General features: G+C 36.5%; 1 protein-coding gene across 1 annotated transcript; it reads left to right on the top strand.

Moving 5' to 3' along the window:
- Positions 1 to 7,946: 7,946 nt before the first annotated feature.
- LOC131432207 (protein Mpv17) lies at positions 7,947 to 9,093 on the top strand. Its single transcript, XM_058598341.1, has 3 exons — positions 7,947 to 8,220; positions 8,285 to 8,498; positions 8,560 to 9,093. Exons 2-3 carry the CDS (start codon positions 8,313 to 8,315, stop codon positions 8,974 to 8,976), a joined length of 603 nt encoding a protein of 200 aa, XP_058454324.1. The 5' UTR covers positions 7,947 to 8,220; positions 8,285 to 8,312; the 3' UTR covers positions 8,977 to 9,093.
- The last annotated feature ends 12,523 nt before the right edge of the window (positions 9,094 to 21,616 follow it).

Here is a 21,616-nt window from a genome sequence, read left to right as displayed (position 1 = left end):
ACAAGATAATACAAGGGAACGTTCATAAATTACGTTTACAGGGTTTTACCAGTCTTAGTCCCTCCTCTACCACGAATCGTCAATCCCCAGAACATTGGATGTAATTTTTGAATGATCCCTAATCCACCTGATCGAAACCAGTTTTAGCCTTCACTAGTCCACATATTTTTTTTTGTTTTCAATTCAATTTGAATTTCGTTAGTGGAATATAACAGGATATGCCAAGTAAGGCGTGAATTGCGCCGAACAGTATTGTATGGTAGAAAGAGAACGCATAGTATCTATTGTAAAATGTTATTCACACTTCCTATTTAGTTGATGCCTGGCTACATTGTTTTAGGTCAAAATTTAGTCGTTAGAAAAGAGAACTTACTCTCGAAGTTATGCATAGTCAAATTTAGAAGCTTTATAGTTCGTCTCGAGTGTTTTGCAAAATTAATCAAAAGGTTCCTAACAGTAAGCAGAAACGAATTTTCAAAATTTCAAACTTTCGTTGCTACGGTATTTCCGGTATTTATAGAATTACTTCATCAAAACTGAACCGTTTGAATGTGGTAGCCCAGACGCTTGAAATAGGAAATGAATCCGATAATCTTTCTACCGTTTTTCGAACACATTTATATATAAGCTGCTAATTGCGAACCACACCGATTAAATCTTACATATTCTGTCAATTGAATGAAACAAGAACAACAACCAAAATGAAAAAAAAACATACAATTATTATATACCAAGACACTTGCAGCGTAAAAGAGGAAAAAAAAGCATACAAGACATTGTAATTAAACGTAACGTATCTAGAACTAAGAGGTTGATGAAATTGAAACAACACCCACAACAAGAAATCACAAACAAGTTCAACTGAGCCGAAAGCGAAGGAGGAAGACGCGCATTTTATACGTTGAACTTAACCAAAGTGACGCTGTAGGCAACAGTTACGATTATTATATTATTATTATATATTTACATAACTATAAATTATTTATTGCCGGAACAATAAACGTTTATGAATAAAACAAAATCAACAACCTGTGAAGATAAGTGGATTAAAGTTTTGGATTTTCTAGAGAATTTGAGAAAATTTTCCTACGCATAGTGTCTGCTTTAGAATGGCCCGCAAAACCCTGGGTAGCTAAACGTAACTTGCTGATTTTTTAGAGGTATAGGATTTGATGTTGAGAAAATTTATACAATCCTTATTGGAATCGATAGAACTATTAATAGATTTTAAAATTTGTAGATGACTTCATGCAAATGTTGGCCGCGGCTCCGCTTTAGATGGTCCATAGACGGTATTTCACTAATAATGCCACCGGTCCATAATCCACACCAAATAGTAACTTTTTTGGGATCCCCTTTTCCCCCTCCCTCTCGGATGCATTAGTAGCTCTGGCAATGCTTCTGGCAGGAATTCACTGTAGATACTGCAATTTTGCTTGTATATATTCAACTAAAAATGAGCTTCGTTGCTAAACACAATTTTTCGATTCCTCCAACTTTGCCAGCGCCCATTCATGATTAAATCAAGGATCAAACGACGATTCATGATTAAATTATAGACCAAGCTGAACAATTTTGACAATGACACAAGACACGATTCACGCGTGATCCATCAAAAACAGTGTTGCCAAAAAGATATCAGCAAACAAATCACCCTTTACAATTGTTGAAATATTATAATCGATTGGGCAACTTGCCGCTGTTAAGTTTCACCACAGACTAACAGACATGACAGTATGAGTAAATTCTTATAAAAATATTTTTTCGTGATGCACTAGTTCCACCTATATTGTACTGCGCGAACTATTTACTATCTGTACACCCCTTGTGTTATGTAAAAGTTTTTTTACTAGTTGGTTTCCCCTCGTTTGTCAACACCGATCAGCTGCTTGCAGGGATGCCTGATTTCATCAAAATATTTGAAAATGAATAGTCACAATAAATTATTGGATTACGTTGATAATATATTTAACTTTATCGCGATGTTAGAAAGTAACCATTTATTTTTCTCAACGTTGCTCATCTAGATTATTTTTTATTGTGTTGGTAATTTTCACCCGAAATTAAGTGGCGGCAGACAAGAAGCAAGTAAATATTGTAACCAAACGGGTTTGATTTTGTATTGCGTTGGACGATGAGAAGTAGGCACAATTATGTATATAGTTTTGGCAATATGTATTAAATCTGTATCCTGCATGAAATTCGCATGGACGTATACAAATCAATACATTACAGGTAATTCTGTATGAATGGCAACTCTGTTGATAAATGAAAAAAATAAACACAGTCTAGATGACAGATAGGATGTTTTTGATAGGGTAACGTGGCGCCATCATGACACATGTGGGTACTGTCCCAAATAAAGGAATATTCGAAATGACCGTTAAAATGATTGAAGAATCGAATTTGAGTGTCCTGTCTGTTAGTCTGTGGTTTCACTATGATATGAAATTATTAAAAATTTTGTTTCGTTTCAGTTACAGTCAGAAAAGTTCCAAATGTCTGTTATAAGACCAAATATATTCCAAAATGTCCTCAAATCTCAAGAATCATGAAATATCAACTGGCAATATAGCTTAACTACGGTGTAATCAAAACTGACATCATCTTCAGTCAGGTGAAGCCACCTCGAAAGGAGAAGAATTAAAACGGGAATCAAGACAACAATCGCTGATTACGTCACATATCGAGTCATTGCATGAAATTGCATCTAATCAAGCGCTGCCCATCGACGAAATCCTGGTTGTTGGAGACTTTAACTTCCCTAGTTTGAATTGGTGTGCCACTTCTGATGAATTTTTATTTGCTGATCCCGCACTTTCAGCATTTCACGCTGGCATAACTACCTTGCTCGATGGTTATAATCTCAACTTGCTGCGGCAATTCAACCACATCGTTAATGAGAATGGCCGAATGCTCGACCTTTGCTTCTCCAGTAAAACCGATATCGCACCCAACATTTGCGTTGCGCCGTCTCCTCTAGTGAAATGTGTTCGACATCATCCTCCGCTACACATCGTACTCGAGACTAAACGTTTACCTCATGACAGCGCCCCCTCCAGCATCATCAGCTATAATTTTAATAGAGCTGACTATAATAGCATGACTGCCTTCCTAATGAGTATCGATTGGGATGACATTCTCGACAATGATGATGTTAACGCAGCTATACAGACCTTCTCCAATGTACTAATCTACGCGATTGATTACTTTGTTCCGAAACGATCCGTCCGACATTCCAAACATCCGCCGTGGCTAACCGCTGAATTGAAACATCTGAAAACATCCAAAAGAGCTGCATTGACACGATACTCCAAGTATGGAGGTTACGTTTTGCGCAATAATTATATTCAGATAAATAAGTTATACAAGAAAACCGTGAAGCGCTGCCATGCCAATTATTTAAAGAAGGTACAGCATAGGATAAAGTCTAACCCAAAAGCTTTCTGGAAGCACGTGAATGAGCAAAGAAAGGAATTTGGATTACCATCGTTAATGCGATTCGGTGAGCGTACCGGTTCGAGTACTCAAAAAATTTGTCAGCTCTTTTCGGAACAATTCGCTCGTGTTTTCTCTACTGAAACATTATCCCCACAGCAAATCGAACGAGCGGCCATCAACGTTCCGGTATCTAATTGCTTTTTGCACTCCATTGACATAGACGTGAATTCGGTACAGATGACTATCGCTGGATTGAAGTCTTCGAGTTCTGCAGGACCAGATGGCATACCGGCAGTTATTTTGAAGAAATGTTCAGCTGGAATAATATCACCACTTTATCGTTTATTCAGAACCTCATTAACTACAGCAGTGTTTCCGGATTTGTGGAAAGCTTCGTTCATGTATCCGGTTTACAAGAAAGGCGACAAGAGCGATATGAACAACTACCGCGGTATCACTTCTCTTAGCGCAATTCCTAAATTATTCGAAAAAGTCATTCTGACTCAAATTTTTAACCATTGCAAGCAGTACATTGATGATACTCAACACGGGTTTATGCCGAAGCGTTCAACAGCTACTAACCTCGTATCTTTCACATCTTACATAACAAACGCTACGTCAGACGGGTTGCAGACGGACGTTATCTATACAGATCTCTCTTCTGCTTTCGATAAAATCAATCACGACATCACAATTGCAAAATTAAATCGACTCGGCTTTGGTGCAAACGTCATTCAATGGATACAATCATATCTCAGCAATCGACGTCTTACTATCAAAATTGATGATTGTTTTTCCGAAGAATTTGTTGCAACGTCTGGAATTCCACAGGGGAGTCATCTTGGACCTTTGATTTTCTTACTGTACTTCAATGATGTAAATCTTTGTCTGGATGTACCACGAGTCTCTTTCGCTGATGACCTCAAGATCTATAACACCATCCGCAGCTCAGAAGATGCGGCATTCCTTCAACGGCAATTGGAAATCTTTGCGAATTGGTGCAAAACCAATCATATGATAGTGAATCCCGAAAAGTGCTCAATCATTACGTTCACAAGGAAAAAGTTACCGTTCAAATTCGAATATTATCTTGAAGGATTCATGATTAGTAGATCGACATGCGTCAAAGATCTTGGTGTCTTTCTCGATGAGCAGTTATCATTCAAACAGCACATTAACTACATTGTTGCGAAAGCTTCACGCTGTTTAGGATTCATATTTAGAATGGCTAAGCACTTCAATGATATTTATTGCCTGAAGACTCTATACTGTACACTCGTTCGTTCTACTTTGGAATATTGCTCAGTAGTCTGGAACCCTCTTTACCTCAATGGAGCTCATAGAATAGAATCTATACAACGTAGATTCGTACGTTTTGTTCTTCGACGATTACCTTGGAATAATCCACATCAACTGCCGAGCTATGAAAGTCGCGGATTGCTGATTGGTCTTGACACACTACAAGTACGACGAGAGCTGTCGCGTGCTTTGATGATAGCTGATATTTTGAGTGATAGGATTGACTGCCCCGCTTTGCTCCGTGAGGTTAATATTAATGTTCGTCCCCGTGCTCTCCGTAACAACGCCTTTCTTCGACTACCTCTACGTCGCACCAACTATGGAACAAACGGTGCCGTTATAGGCTTGCAAAGATCGTTCAATCGTGTATCATCTGGATTTGACTTCAACCTTTCACGGAAAACAATTCAAGCAAATTTTTTACTTAGTATTAGAAACTATCATTAGGACTACAATGTGTCTGTTGATTTTACAATAATAAACAAATAAACAATGAGCATGGGAGCCGGGTATAGCGTGATAGTACAGACTAAAAGACAGGACACTCAGATTGGATTCTTTAATCATTTTAACGGTCATTTCGAATATTCCTTTAGTTGGGATAGTACTCGCATATGTCATGTTACCTTATCAAAAACATCCAGTCTGTCATCTAAATTGTGTTTACACTGGGGTCTTTTTTAACGCGGTTTTTTTAATGCGGTTTCTTTTTACGCGGATTTCCGAAGTTATGCCGTATTATCACAGACTAACAGACATGACAGTATGAGTAAATTCTTATGAAAATAATTTTTCGTGATGCACTAGTTCCATCTATATTGTACTGCGCGAACTATTTACTATCTGTACACCCCTTGTGTTATGTAAAAGTTTTTTTTACTAGTTGGTTTCCCCTCGTTTGTCAACACCGATCAGCTGCTTGCAGGGATGCCTGATTTCATCAAAATATTGGAAAATGAATCGTCACTATAAATTATTGGAATACGTTGATAATATATTTAACTTTTTCGCGATGTTTTAAGGTAACCATTTATTTGACTCAACGTTGTTCATCTAGACTATTATTTATTGTGTTGGTAGTTTTCACCCGAAATTAAGTGACGGCAGACCAGAAGCAAGTAAATATTGTAACAAAACGGGTTCGATTTTGTATTGCGTAAGAGGATGAGAAGTAGGCACAATTATGTATTTAGTTTTGGCAATATGTATCCTGCATGAAATTCGCATGGAAGTATACAAATCAATACATTACAGGTAATTCTGTATGAATGGCAACTCTGTTGGTAAATGAAAAAAATAAACACAGTCTAGATGACAGACAGGATGTTTTTGATAAGGTAACGTGGCGCCATCATGACACATGTGAGTACTGTCCCGAATAAAGGAATATTCGAAATGACCGTTAAAATGATTGAAGAATCTAATTTGAGTGTCCTGTCTGTTAGTCTGTGGTATTATTTCATGCGGATTTCCGAAGTTACGCGGTTTTTTTTACGCGGAAGTTATGCGTTTTTTCGGCATTAAAAATTTTTTTTACGATTTTGGAAGTCTCAAAATTTTTCTATGTCCCAAAGTCGATTTTCATGCGATACGTATCCCCCGCGTAAAAAGAGACCTCAGTGTATTTTTTTCATTTACCAACAGAGTTGCAATTCATACAAGCCATTTTTTTTTATAAACGTTGAGCAAAATAAATTGTTACCTCCAAACATCGCTAAAAATGTTGAATATATTATGAACGTAATCCCAAAATTTATTCCAGTTCCAGCACGCAGGTTCTGAATTTCGGAAATGTATTCTAAAACTGAATTTAGGAGTTAAATTATGAAACTGAACTCAGGAATTAAATTCTGGTTCAAAAGTCAGTTCCAAAATTCAGATCTAACACTTAGTTCCAGATTCCTGATCTAAAATTCATATCCTGAATTTGGTTCCAGAACTTTGAAGCCCTGAAATCCTACATCAGAATTCTGCATTCAAATTCTGAATATAGATTAGGTTCAAATTCAGTTTCAAAATGGAGTTAAGAAACCAGTTCCACAGTCATAGTTTTAATTTCTGAACCTGTACTCTGAAACTAAATCCTGGAACTGAATTCTAAATCAAAGTCCTATACCTGAAATTAAGTTCAGGACAGGTTCTGAATTCCGTTCTAGAATTTTTTTCCAGAATCCAATCTAGAATTCAGTTTACGAATCCAGATCCAGTATTACATATGTCTGACTACTTAAAAACCGTCGAAAGTCCGTTCGAATGTCGGTTTTTCCAGCAATTCTAATACCTTTCTATAGGCAGAAAATGAATGCCTAATTTATTTATGTAAGCTCAATTGACTTATAGAGTGTATGTATTCAATAAAATTCTCGAAAACCAGATTGTTATGAAATTTTGTACATGCCTCAAAATATAGTAAAGTTTGGGTTTCACGAAACGATTTATGTTATTGAAATAGTAACAAAAGTAAATTTGGTTTAATATAGCAAACATTGTTGCTTGAAGCTAACAACCTTGATATTTGATTTTTCTACGTGGATTAATTTGTTTAAGTAAATATATTGGTAAAATGAATAGTTTACTAGTGCTTTCCTGGCAATTTTTTGAGCAACAATTTCATGGTAAATTTAACTTGCAAAATCACTTTGAAATAAATAAACTTTAGATAAAGTTTATAATTCTGGTGCTTTGAATTTATAAGCTTGACAGTTGAAACGACGACTTTGAAATAAATGATAAAATATTAACTAAAAATGATTAGTATTTCAACTTACGCTTTTGGTTGTTAAAATCATACATCTTGTTTTGTTATTAAGTTTAAAATGATTTTTTCAAAACATTTTTTTCTATTTAACAATATATTTAATAAAACACACTGCCTTAGAATTTCGCGGGTTTTTATTGATTCGGATTTTCTTCGATTCATATACCTTTGAGCAATTCCAATTACTCAAATTTACAAAATTCCCACTATTTACAGGAGGCCAAATTCCACAAAAGGAATGTAATGCCAAGACTTTGCTTTTTTGTAGCATGTTCGAAAGTTAGAACAGGAATTCAAGCTTGCTACGTTTTATTCATACGGCCCATTGAATCTTATACTGTGACGTCACTTTCGTCGTCACATACACAAGCGCAAAATATGTTTGAGGTAACCCTATTTGATGTTATTTGCACTGAAGTGTCAACCTAGTTATTCCTACTGCACCGTTGCAGTGTGCATTTGTTTTTATTTGTTTAGTATCCCCGAAACACCACGCAGTATACCTCGTGCATCAACATCGTCCGATGAAACATGAGCCTTGTGTAAAGAACATATCGATCGGTATGGAGCAGTAGTCTGCGTTGATTTGTTCGGTTGATAAACTATTTCTGTTCTATTGATCTCAAGTCAGTGAGGAGTGGGGTGTGTTTTGTATTGAAAGTGACGAGCGATTTACGGTTTAGATTGTAAGCAGTGATAAAGCAAATCACGGATTGTTTTTGGTAAGAATATTCTTATTATATTTACTTCATTTGTAACCCAATCTCAAATCCTGATTTAATCCAGATTTGTAGCCCTTGCTTGGGCCGGCACCATGTCACTATCCACTTTATATAAGCGTGCCCTTGTCAGGTATCCAATTTTGATGCAGTCCGTGCAGTCAGGAATCCTAATGGGATCAGGCGATATCATTGCGCAAACTCTTGTTGAGAAGCGTAAATTCAGCAACATTGACGGCATGCGAGCATTCCGATTTCTAGGGATTGGATTTTGTATTGGCGTGAGTATCTTTATTCTGGAACGTACGTTTTAGCTTAGACTAAAATGTTCTCATTCTGCAGGGCCCAGGTTTAAGAAAGTGGTACGGTTTTCTAGACAAACGCATTACCGGCAGCAGCAGGGCAGTTGTCACCTTCAAGAAAGTAGCGCTCGATCAACTAGTATTCGCTCCGGTGTTTCTCGGATTGCTGATTGGAACAATCGGACTTTTGCAAGGTCATAACAAAGATGAAATCGAGGCTAAACTTAAAAATGAATACACTGACATTCTACGGACAAACTATTACATTTGGCCATGGGTTCAACTGACCAATTTTTATCTTGTGCCACTGAACTATCAAGTCCTTCTGGTACAGTTTGTGGCGGTCTTCTGGAACACATATCTCTCGTGGAAAACGAACTGCAATGATACTGCAAAAGTAATAGCTGTAAAATCGGACACGGTTGGATCGGATGAATCGAATGGGAGTGCCTACTGAACAGTACAGTAACAAAAAAAAATCTGTACGAATGTGATACAAATTGATTTTGTTTTTAATGTAGAAATCTAAGCCATGTATTTGTGCAAATACAACCTTAATTGTTAGAAGTTTAAATATCTATTTGGTTTTTGTTTACTGCCGAAGACCCTACAACTTTTTTTTTCGCCTCGAACAGTCATCGGGCGCGGTTCGCTTTTTCGAGCGCTCCGCAAGTAATTTATATTTATTTATTTTTTGACGCGTAGTCTACGTCGCGCGCGGGCTTTTTTTTATAGCCTTTCGGACAAATTCTATCTAGAATAATGAAGTGCGGTGTAAAATCGTGTGTTAATATTGACGATCGCTTCCTTTGGAAATGCGAATTCTGTGAAAAATCGTACCATTCAGCCTGCATCGGCGTGCAGCGGCATCAAGAAAATTTTATTCTGGCATTTATGGTACCAGTGTGTGCCGACTGTCAACATTTAATAAGGACAGGAGCTGAAACTCTAAAGCTACTTCATCAACAGGAGCAACTTCTTAAGTACACAAAAAATCAAACGGAAACGTATCACCGGACCACTGCAGACATGAAAACCCATTACCTGGAAATATTCGACAGTGTCGAGCGCTTGCTCATCGACGTGAAGCAGTCATTGTCCAGTATCAGCAGAAACGACCACAACATTTGCGGTAAAGTAGGTCAGCGCATGCAGTCATTCGAGGCCTCGTTACACAGTGCCATAAAAAACGTTAGCGATTTTAGTAAAGTAAATGACCAGCACATCCAGGAAATGAGCGAACGGCTTCTTCGCCTCGAAGAAAAATTCTTACGACCTACCAAATCTGAAGTCCCTGCAATAATACCTAACACTATTCTGGAAGAATTGAGAGATGAAGTCAAAGCAATATCGACTTCAATCTCCAGTATCGGAACCAAAGACCAAAATACCAAACCTAAGTCTCTAGCTGAAGAACTCAAAGAGAAGGAAAATCAAACATGCGACAGTGGCTGGCGCTTCATTGGAAGTAAAAAAATCTGGAAACGAGACTGGAGTGTGTATGATAAAAAACAGCGCACTCGACGGCTGCAAGAAAAACAAGCAGAAAAAGCAAACCTCAGACGAAAACAACGGAAGCGGAAACAACAAAATAATACAAATTACAGTATACGCAGTAAAAACAACAACTACACCAACAACAGCAAACACGACAACAACAACAACAACAGCAACAACAACAGCAGCAGCAGCAACAACAACAACAACAACAGCAGCAACAACAACAACAACGACAATAATGTGCACTACAACAGCAACTTGAACACTAACAGTAACAATACCTGCCACAACAATAACAATAATGTGTCATTACAATATACCTTACCCTTGGACAAAGACTTACTAGCAGCTGCACGGGTTCAATTCTCCGGGAATCCAGGTGCAGATATTGCCTCAAAATTCATAAATTTTCAAAAAGGTGAAACAATCAACCCTTACAAAGGAACAAGAAGTATTCAAAACAACACTACTCCGGTCTTAGGAAGTAATGACATCAAAGCTGCCCCACCCACATCTGCAATATCACAGAACATAAATACGTCTGCAATATCACAGGACATAAATACAGACAGCCAATTCGAAATTGATCCAATGCGTCCTCCCATTGTACGTCTTACTTCACAATCTGCAAATGGCGACGAACGCTCTTCTTGAAAGCAAGACTTCGTGACCCGAAAATAATGCACGTCGTCCGTCTGTATTTGTCATACATGAAAAATCAACAACCTACAGTATGCATCGAGGGTATGACACCAACTAGTATAAAAATGCTATTAGCATCAGAAGGCCTTCCAACAACACCTGACCACCTCCTACGAATCTTCATCGAAGTGCATCAGGAATATAGAATGAAACCTAAGGAAGCGCTGGCCGACCTGGACTCTTATGGGAAATTTTTGACAAGTGAACATATCCGCCGACTCCAACTAATCCGGGAAGCCGAACACAATTTTACAAGGTCGAATTTTCGGAAACAACGACGCCCTTTGACGAAGGAATAGACACAGAAATTAGTAATGTAAGTATTCCAGAATTCTCAAAAACTTCTTCGCTTCACAGACAAAATGTGACTGAAATTTTGGTCTATTGCCAAAATTTCAACCGCATGAAAAGCTCGGCCAAAATGAAAGAAATTCATCAAAATTTAATAACCTCCTCTTTCGACGTAATCCTTGGAACTGAAAGCAGCTGGGATGAAAGTGTTAGAAGCGAAGAAGTATTTGGAAATAATTTTAACGTATTCCGGCACGACCGAAATTTATCTCTCTGTCAGAAAAAATCTGGAGGTGGAGTCCTCATAGCCATAAACTCTTGCTTTACTTCTGAAGAAATTATTACTCCTAAATATAAAGAATTTGAGCATGTATGGGCCAAAGTCTCAATATTGGGAGAAGAACATATTTACTGCTCTGTCTACTTCCCACCCGAAAATGCGAACAAATTCTCTTTTGAATTATTCTTTCAATCTTTAGACACAATTATTTCGAATATGGAACCTGAAGTAAAGCTTCATATTTTTGGCGACTTCAATCAACGTAATGCGGACTTCATTTCTGACATTGAAAATGAATCAATCTTACTTCCAGTCGTAGGAGAAAACCCAACATTGCATTACTTTTTCGACAAAATTTCTAATTTTGGCCTACATCAAGTAAACTCCGTAAAAAATCAACAAAACGCATATTTAGACCTTCTTTTCACAAATTGCACAGAAGACTTTTGTGTGAATGCATCAAACCTGCCATTATGGAAAAATGAAGCATTTCACACCGCAATTGAATATTCATTATTTACACACAATGCATCCCTTCCCTACGACTTGGAATATGAGGAAGTGCCGGAATACAATAAAATTGACTTTGAAGAAGTCAAGTGTAGACTAAGTATAATAAATTGGCGGAACATACTGAGTACAGAAGGAAATGTCGACGTCGAAATAAACAAATTCTATCACATTATAAACAAAATATTATCCGAAACTTTGCCCATGAAAAGAAGAAGAAAAAATCATAACAGCAAATTACCTGTATGGTTCAATTCACAACTAAAACATTTGAAAAATAGGAAACAAAAAGCGCACAAAACTTACAAACAAGAAAAAAGTGACGCCCATCTTCAAAATTACTTAAATCTATGCAATCAACTCAAAATAGCCATTAACACAGCACACGAAGAATACAACCGCAAAATTGAAAACGAAATAAAGACTTGCCCTTAGAACTTTTTTAACTACACGAAAACTAAACTAAAAAGCAACAATTTTTCATCTCAAATGCACCTCGACGAACATGTAGGGAAAAATAGTACAGAAATCTGCAATCACTTTGCAAATTTTTTCCAAGAAGTATATACATCTTATTCAGAAACTGACCGTGACCGTGAATACTTCTCTTTCATACCTGCATTTTCCAACTCTATCTCTGTAAACTATCTATCAGAACATGATATTTCGACAGCACTGAAAAACTTAGACGCCTCAAAAGGGCCTGGACCTGACAGCATACCACCAATATTTTTAAAAAATCTTGCTGAAGAACTTACACTACCACTACAACTACTTTTTAACTTATCACTTAATAAATGTACTTTCCCTAAAGCATGGAAATCTTCCTTTCTTGTACCAATATTTAAATCTGGTGCAAAATCTAACATTCGGAACTACCGTGGAATAGCAATTATCTCATGCATTCCAAAATTATTTGAAAAAATTGTAAACGAAAAACTTTTTCATCAACTTAAAAATGTAATAACAAACAAACAACATGGCTTTTTTAAAGGCCGCTCAACTACAACAAATCTCTTAGAATTTATGACATTCACACTGAATGCAATGGACGCTGGCAACTACGTAGAAACTCTTTACACTGACTTTAGCAAAGCCTTCGACCGTATTGACATACCTTTACTTCTACACAAACTACAAAAATATGGCATAAAACATACTCTTCTTGAATGGCTCAAATCATACTTAACGAATCGTGTACAGGTAGTCCGCTTCCAAAACATACTGTCTGAACCAATTAATGTAACTTCTGGCGTACCTCAGGGTTCTCACTTAGGGCCTCTCCTTTTCATTTTACATATAAACGACATTTCCTTCATACTAAAAAATCTGAAAGTGCTTATATATGCAGACGACATGAAACTCTTCATGGAAATTAAAAATATCAACGACGCTGTAATATTCCAGAACGAAATCAATCTATTCCACATTTGGTGCTGCAAAAGTCTACTCCAACTCAATGTAAAAAAATGTAACTCAATAACTTTCAGTAGGAAAAATGAAACTATACCTATAAACATACATCTAGGAAATCAACTTGTAGAAAAATGTAAAATTGTAAGAGATTTAGGCGTAATCTTAGACTCCAAGCTCACTTTTGTGGAACACTACAATACCATAATCAATAAAGCTAATAGCATGCTGGGCTTTATTAAACGCTTCAGTCATAACTTTCAGGATCCATATACAATTAAATTATTATACACTACATATGTCAGACCTATTTTGGAATATTGCAGCCTAGTATGGAATCCATACAATATTATTCACGAAGAACGCATCGAATCTATTCAAAAACAATTTCTTTTATATGCACTTCGTAAATTAAACTGGACAGCATTTCCTCTACCATCATATGAAGCACGCTGCATGCTTATCAATATACAAACACTTAAAGAACGCCGCGACTTTGCAATACTTTATTTTATCAGCGACATTATTTCTCAACGCATTCAATCAGCTCCATTATTATCGCAATTAAATTTTTATATACCTAGCCGCCAACTACGTTCCAGGAAATTATTTTTAGAAAAACAAGCTAGAACAAATTATGCAAAATACAGTCCAGTCAATCGAATAATGCGCCATTACAATCAATACTGCGAACATCTTGACCTTACTATGTCAAAAAATCAAATCAAATCTAAGCTTTGTCGTAGAAATAATGTGTAGTATGTAAGTGAACATTGTAAACAATTTATATGTAGTCTACATTTGCTTGACGAAATAAAATAAAATAAACTTAAATGGTACTTTGTTCGCCATGTTGTACAATAGGAATCGATAGCCAATATTGGAAAGGTGCAGCTATACTCGTTACATGGTTTCGATTTATGAATTTTAGTAATTTGACATCGGAATAAGTTCATTTACTTTTGAGGATGTTGATTCAAAACAGTGTTGGATGATGTGTGTTTCTACAGAGTATGAGTAACTGATATGGCACAAATCTCCAATAAAATCATAATGAAATACACAAAAGATCAGCTCCGCAATGTAGTATCATGCTTCTGTTTTTTCAATGTATTTAAATTATTATATTCACATCATTTCAAATGATTTTGCAAATCCAAATTGTGATCATTCTAATTACACTCAAAAGATGCTTTGATTGCGCTGAATTTATTCGTACGTTATAAATAGTACGATGCTAAGTTTAGCTGTTATCTAATAACGACTAGACTACTACCGTTGCCATTCAATCTACGATACAGAAACAATATTGGTTCGTGGCAAATGTACTTCTGTTAACAAAATCGAAAAATTCTATCGAAAGAGCAATCGCTTAAAGAATTATGCCTCGACTGTGATTTTTTTTTTTTTATTCAATAATATAATATAATATTAAGGCACACTGCTTAAGCTCTAAGATGCCAAGGGTATTTACTAATCTTAATTATCGTCTAACTTAAAACTAGAGTAGTATCATTATGTAATATAGTATCTGGCGATCGGTAGTGGCCGGTGAATTGAATTTAGGATGAGATGATTCCAGATGGCGATGGTAATTTTCTATGTTGGCCGCATTCTTCGGTCCGTGAGGGTCCGCGGGAAACACCCCCAGGCTACGAAGGCCCGGCGGGTGGCCCGCATGCTGGTCATTGACTGGAGCGGTCTTCCGGTGATGGTGATGTTACGGAAGAGAATGAAAAAAAGAAGTAAATATTGTGGGAAACGGGGTAAAAAAGGGGTGTGGGAACAAAATGTTTGAAAACGACAGAGATCTAATTAGTTGCCATCGAGATGGTGAAAAAACAGGGAAAGGGGAACGAAAAAGTTAGTGACAAAAAAAAAGATCTTGTTAATTCCAATGAAGATGGTGAACAGGGACGGGGATCGAGAGAATCGGGCGGATGTTAGTGTCGAACCTGTAGGTGGAGATTATATTTTCTGAGCGAGGAATAACACATTACACTTGTATATCAATGTGTTTGAGGTACTGGTATATGAGAAGCATATATGAACTATCCCGACTCGCCAACACATCCCGAACCGGCACCTCAGGCGGTCTACCTCGGGTCGACTGTGATTTGATGACGATGTATAAATTAAATCACTGCAATATTTGCTTGGCAATCTCTTTGCCATTGGTTCACTAATCGCGCCTTCGTTTATTAATTCTTCGTTGTGATTTAGTTTTTGTTAGTTTTTAAAATTTTGTTATAAATTAGTTTATTTTACTACAGGTTCGTCACTGATTTTTATAAGATTTTTTTCAATATTATATTCAACTAATTTTTTTATTGCTAGTGCACTTTCTAGCCGTATTAGACGTATCTAATTTTAGCACTTTATTGCCATTTTCGTAGTCTCAAAAGTACTGGGATTTCATGGAGTTGATATTGATTTTTTTTTCAATGTCCTTGCATGTAGGTGATCCTTTGTCCGACTTCTCGCAAGCCGTACCGAAGTGGGTAGTTTGTTGAAAGTATTGGCATGTGACCCGTTGAATAACGCATGTGTCCAGCGAATTGAATTGCTTTTTACCATCTCCAAAATCCAAGTTCAAAGAAACAGGTATCTCCAAACGTATACGGAGTGTTCGGATACCATTTCACACACCAGGCAAAATTCAGAGTTTTCGATTATCATTTCTCGTGCTTCCGGATACAAAAGCTAGGAACCAGTTTAACCGAAATGAGTTAGTTTGGAAAAACATTCACAAGATCTGCAAGCTAGAATGATTTAGTAACTAGTTCTGAAGAATTCGCTTTATTTTACATCGTTATTTGTCAAACTTCATTCATAAGTGATTATGTAAATTGAAGCGAATTCTTCAAAACTTGCTATTAAATCATACTAGTGTGCAGATTTTGCGACGGTTTTTTTTAAAAACCTCACTTCGGTTATACTGGTCACCATTACCGGAAGCACGACAAGAGGTAATAAGAAATTCCAAATTTTTAAAATGGAACATTGTCAGACTAAAACGCTGTCTAATTCCATAACTGGAAGTCAGATCATGATAATATTCGTACTATTGACGTAAGAAATCAAAAGTTCCCCAATTAATCAAAAGTTCCACCGACGACACGACCTGCCACTCGTCTATCAAAACTGTATCGTAAATTTAACTACCCCTCAGTAACTGGAAATGTCAAATCGAAAACGCTAGTGAATTTTTTTAAACTGGCAGCACAAGTTGATATATTTATTGATTTTGAATAACAGTCACCATAACCTTGGTTACTGCATATCGAAGGCAAGATGAATGTAAACAAAATAAATTTCAGATCGGTTATTATATTACGGAACATTTTAATGGATTTACCTGACTCGAGCGTAATGTAAAAAATGAGGAGCATGAGTTATGTCTTTTATAAAGCCAAGTTCAAAATTCAGGTCTTGACTTGAAACCGTTGTGTGAGAAGGAAGACATGGAAATGACCGACAACGAGCTGAGCGAGGCTAGTGCTCTGCGGTACCTGTATAACGTACGGTAAAATGACTTCTTTGTGGAATTCCACTAGTAATCCTCGAATAGTGGCCAACAAGGTGAAATACTGTTTCCACTTCTGCGCAATCAACCGACACAAAACAATTTTGACACCGGTATATTACACCGAATCCTACTGCCCAGAAAAGCTAGCAGTTGAAGTGTACGGATGAATCGCTGGAAGCAGATCATTGTCCTCGTTCGTTGGTTTCATCCTTAGTTTCGATTAAATTCCGAAAATCGAGTTCATTTAAATGCATTTCTGCTAAATTTGAACAAAGTTTAACACTAATAGAAAAATTCCACCGCTTTCAAAACATGTTTATTTGTTTTGGGGTTTCTTGGTAACTAGTCCATAGCAACTTAAACAGTGTTGCTCGAGAAGATTATTTTTTTTCATTTACAAGGGGTCGCTAGATTTGTGGTAACTGGCGGTGAATCGTTAGCGAACAGTTTTAATGCTGATTTTTCTTCGAAGTGCCTGGTCGTGTCGTCGGTTCCACAATTACTCTCTCTACTTTTTTGCTGCACCCGGAGCTTTTTGCAGTCTGAAAGTACAAAACAAGTTCAGCGTGAAATTGCTAGCTGTTTAAGAAAACAAGCAAGGATGCAAACTGCCTCCCATTTTTATTACTGTAGTCTGCTTACCCACATCTACCTTTTTTAATTTTTCTTACTGTACCGCGTTGATGCATCCAAACTAAAATTCTATTACAGTACGCGTGCGAAGCAGTATCGCGTAAAAAACTACGGCTGGAATCATAGCCGTTCGAAGTAGGTAGAAATTATATTTTTCCACATTTTACTGCCTCCTTGTTCGCGCTACTGTACCACAAAAAAAGTAGCTCGTGGCGGTAGAAAAAAGTACTTTGCCGTTGTAGAAAAGTGTACATGAGTGTGATAGAAAATGTACTTTACGGTAGGCGCTGCACATTGCCTATTTCGTTCATTATTTTGAAGATGACTTTCACGTATTCGCACGTGTGACTAGTCAATGAATGTTTTAAGGGCTTGTTGGTTGGACAAGTAAACTGAACTTGGCTATACTGGTTACCGTTTTCCTATTCGGGAAGCCCAAAAAGTAATGGTCACAAAAGATTTCGAATGAAACTAACATCGATATCTTTGAGGTGGTTAGATCGCTTCTCGCAGTCTTCGAATCAAATAGAAGGGCCCTTCGTTCGAAAATAATAATTTAATCGTTCTCCGGTGTGAAATAATTTTAACCGTTATATAAATGAAGATAAAAAAATTTTTTTTTTGGTATTTAGATCGAATTAAAGTTTTTAGATTGAGTGAAAAATTTCCATTTTCCGCATTTCGAAATGTTTTGATTGAATGTAAAAAATGTGATTCTGCATTTCGAACAAGTGATGTTTTTTTGTATGGAAAGCTCAAACTTCATCGAAATACACAATAGGAATGACTTGTGCGACTCCGCACGTTATCAGTACATCATCGATTTTTGACTTTAGGATTTTACCAGTCTGGCGACATTTAACTTCCATCATTGCTACAAAACAAATCATTTATATGCTTATACTACTTTGGCCAAATCAAAATAGCCTTACCTAGGGTTCTAATAATCACAGTATCATCTTTATTAAATTGCGCATTTATGCCCACTACATGACGGCCATATCGGGTCGCAGAGTCGACTTTGATGCATATTAATCGACCTTGCATTTCAGCTGCAATTTTTTCCCTAATATTTGTTGCGCATTATTCAATATGACGAGAGATATTGTCTCGATTGATTTTAAATTTAAGTGCTTCGCAAATTGGATCTAGCAGTTCTCGAAAACCTTCCCATTCAACGGCGCATAGGGGCAAGTGATGAAGTGATACCATTTTTACCAAAGATTCAATCACAGCTTGTCTGTCGAGTGCTATTGATGTTTTAAGAATTTTCCTTTTCTTTTCTGGTGCATATCCTTGCTTCAGTAGTCCGTATTTCAGAGCCTTTTCCGGATGCACATTTCGTAAATGCTTAACAAAATTTCCGGGATCATAACTACTTCTTAATTTTTTGTACGTGCAGATTCGAGTAGAATCAATGTTACAAATTATATAATCATCTTCACACTTATAACAATCATTGGCTATGTCCCGATAAAAACGCTTTATTTTCGATGAATCAGTCATTTTTCACGATCATGAATTGCTTTGGAAAAAAAACGATTTTAGGAACAACAACGTTCACTGCTAATGAAGGGAAAAAAATTGACAAGTCGACGTAACCATTTCATAAGGTCACAAAAGTAAATTGTTTCTCTTTGTTTACTTTTTCATCTGCTAAAATCTAATCAGTACGTTTCAATGCAGCAAAGCATTGAATACTTCATTTAAAAAGGGCCTTGAAAACAAATAATTCATTACACCATTCGGGAAGATCATCAAGAATATCAAACGATCTACTATTTAAATAAAATATAATCTGGTCTTGAAAAATACAAAAAAATCGTCAACACATAATGTTTATATATTAAATAACTAGTAATCATTTGTTAACGTTCAATGTAAACACGTGCGCTACCATTCTGAGCGAACAATGTAAAGTACAGCGGTAGAATACTTTTTTTTCGTCGGCGGTAGAAAGCTATATTACATTTTTAAAAGCGGCGGTAGCTTTGAGCAAATGTATCGCCCAGCCTACTGTAGAGTGCTGTAAACCTAAGAAAGAGTAGAATGAAGCAGAACAAAATATATTTTTACCTTCACCGTTCTCATCGTCGCTGGTACACTCTCTAGAGTAAATGTATCTACCAGCAGTTGTAGCAGGCGGTAGCACTCAGAGTGTGTAGAATGTAGGGAAAGAAATGTATTTTACCGGTACCGTTCGCATCACTGAAAACAAGTGGTTTTTTAACAACTTAACAGCTTAGAGTGTACCCTCTCGCTGCTAAGGAAACACGTGTATTCAACTTTAAAGTACAAAATAAGTTCCGCGTGAATTTTCTAGCTGCCTAAGAAAACACGATTTTTTGATAAATTGAAAGTACAGAACAGTGTAAACTTCCGCGCAGCATAAGAAAACACGTGGTTTTCTTGAGAACTGCAAAATACAAAATAAGTTTCGCATCAACTTTCTAGTTGTTTACAAAAACACTACACTGAGGTCGTGGGGGATACGTACCGCAACTTTCAAGTACTGTAAGAAAACACGATGTTTTTGACAAATGTAAAAACCCTAAGAAAATACGATGATTTTGACAAATGGAAAGTACAAAACAAGTTCCGCGTGAACTTCCTCACAGCTTAAGAAAACACGTTTTTTACAACTAGGAGGTATTTCTATTAGTTCATCTTTTCGGTAAATTTTCTAATTCTTGGAAAAGTTTTGAACTTGTTGAGTGAATGTTGCTTTGGAGTACCCAGTTGATTTTCTAAAACTTTTTCATAGACACTTTTCTGGTTTAAGTTTGAATTTACTCGGGATATGCCATTCTTTTTGTAATGAACTAAATTTATGAATTGAATGAAATTTGTGTGTAATTGGCGGAATCGATGTTATATCGGCGTGAAAGCTCGAACCCTATTCCCCCTCTATGTAAATATGTCAGTTGTGTACATAATAGATATGAGTTAGGCTGAATTCGGAAATATATTTGATCAGGCACTTCGATCCTGACTAGCTATCCTAGTGGACGTATTTTAAGTAAATTGAACTAAAATAAAGTTTCCTATTTAAAAGTGAGTATACATCTTAAAGTGGCGACGAGTGAAAGTCGGCTTCCTTTGGTTTTCGCGTGTGGTATTGTTCCACGAGTGGTTCTTGGTTCTTCGCTGCCTTGGAGGGTACCGGCGAAAACTCCGATAGGAAGGGCTCAATTTAAGGGCATTGTTCTAGCGATCCACTGAGACGTCCAAAATTTTTGGAAGCGCGAGTTTTTTTTATATTCTGTACAATAGTTTAATAGGTGAGTACAAAGGCTGCAAGAGTTTCAGCATTGTTTTATATTTGTATGTAAATATTGTTATAATATGGTTGAATAGATTGATTGTTAGTCTATTGTTTTGTTAATTATTTTCTTTTTATCGTTTAATTGTTTAGCCGGGGGCCTGGCCAAATTTTGGCGTACACCCAACCCGGAACGCGAAACAAATTCTGCTCAGACGTGTGAGTCAATTCCTTAAGGTGAAATGTAGCGGAATGCGAAAATCACGTTTTTGATCAATTATTCAAAAACTAGATTTGAAAAACCAAAAACACTTAAGTTTTAGAAATCAAATTTATCATAATTAAGTATTCTTAGAATTTTGAAATTTTGCTTTGCCGAGCCGTAATTGGTTTTTGAAATGTATAAACGGTTACTGTTCCGTTCCACGGGGATGATTTTAGAACTGAAAAGTAGTGTTTGTAGCAAAATTTCACAAAGAATCTGAAAATGCAACTCAAAATTATAAAACATTAGCTAAAACAACCGAAATTTGAAAAAGTTTACATAAACTTTTCCGCATTTTTTTATTGCTTACGCGCTACTGTTTCGTATTGAGGTGGTGTGAGAAATGCACGGTGGATTCGGTGGCATTATATCGTGAGCAAAAATTACATATCAAATAATGACACGAATTTGTGCAGCATTGGGTTTTGTGTTGAAATAAATACGAGTTGAATACAATAAAATGGGTATAGTAAGAAATCGTTTATTTTCTAAGTAACTGTCATTTATAATGCTAATAATGTCCAATTCTGTTCAGTTCAATGCATTGATGTTGCTGAAGCAATAAAGCTTGGCTGTGTAATATCGTATAACGAAATTATTTTAGATTATAGCAATTTTTATAGCAAAACTATAAATTCATCATTGACAAGCTACTGAATGAAATGAATACAAGCCAAGTATTATCGTTCATTAACCTGTGATACAAACAATG

The sequence above is a fragment of the Malaya genurostris genome, chromosome 2 (assembly GCF_030247185.1).
Source record: "Malaya genurostris strain Urasoe2022 chromosome 2, Malgen_1.1, whole genome shotgun sequence".
Lineage (NCBI taxonomy): Eukaryota > Metazoa > Arthropoda > Insecta > Diptera > Culicidae > Malaya > Malaya genurostris.
Note: the sequence above shows the minus strand (reverse complement) of the source record. Positions and strands in the feature narration are given on the sequence as shown.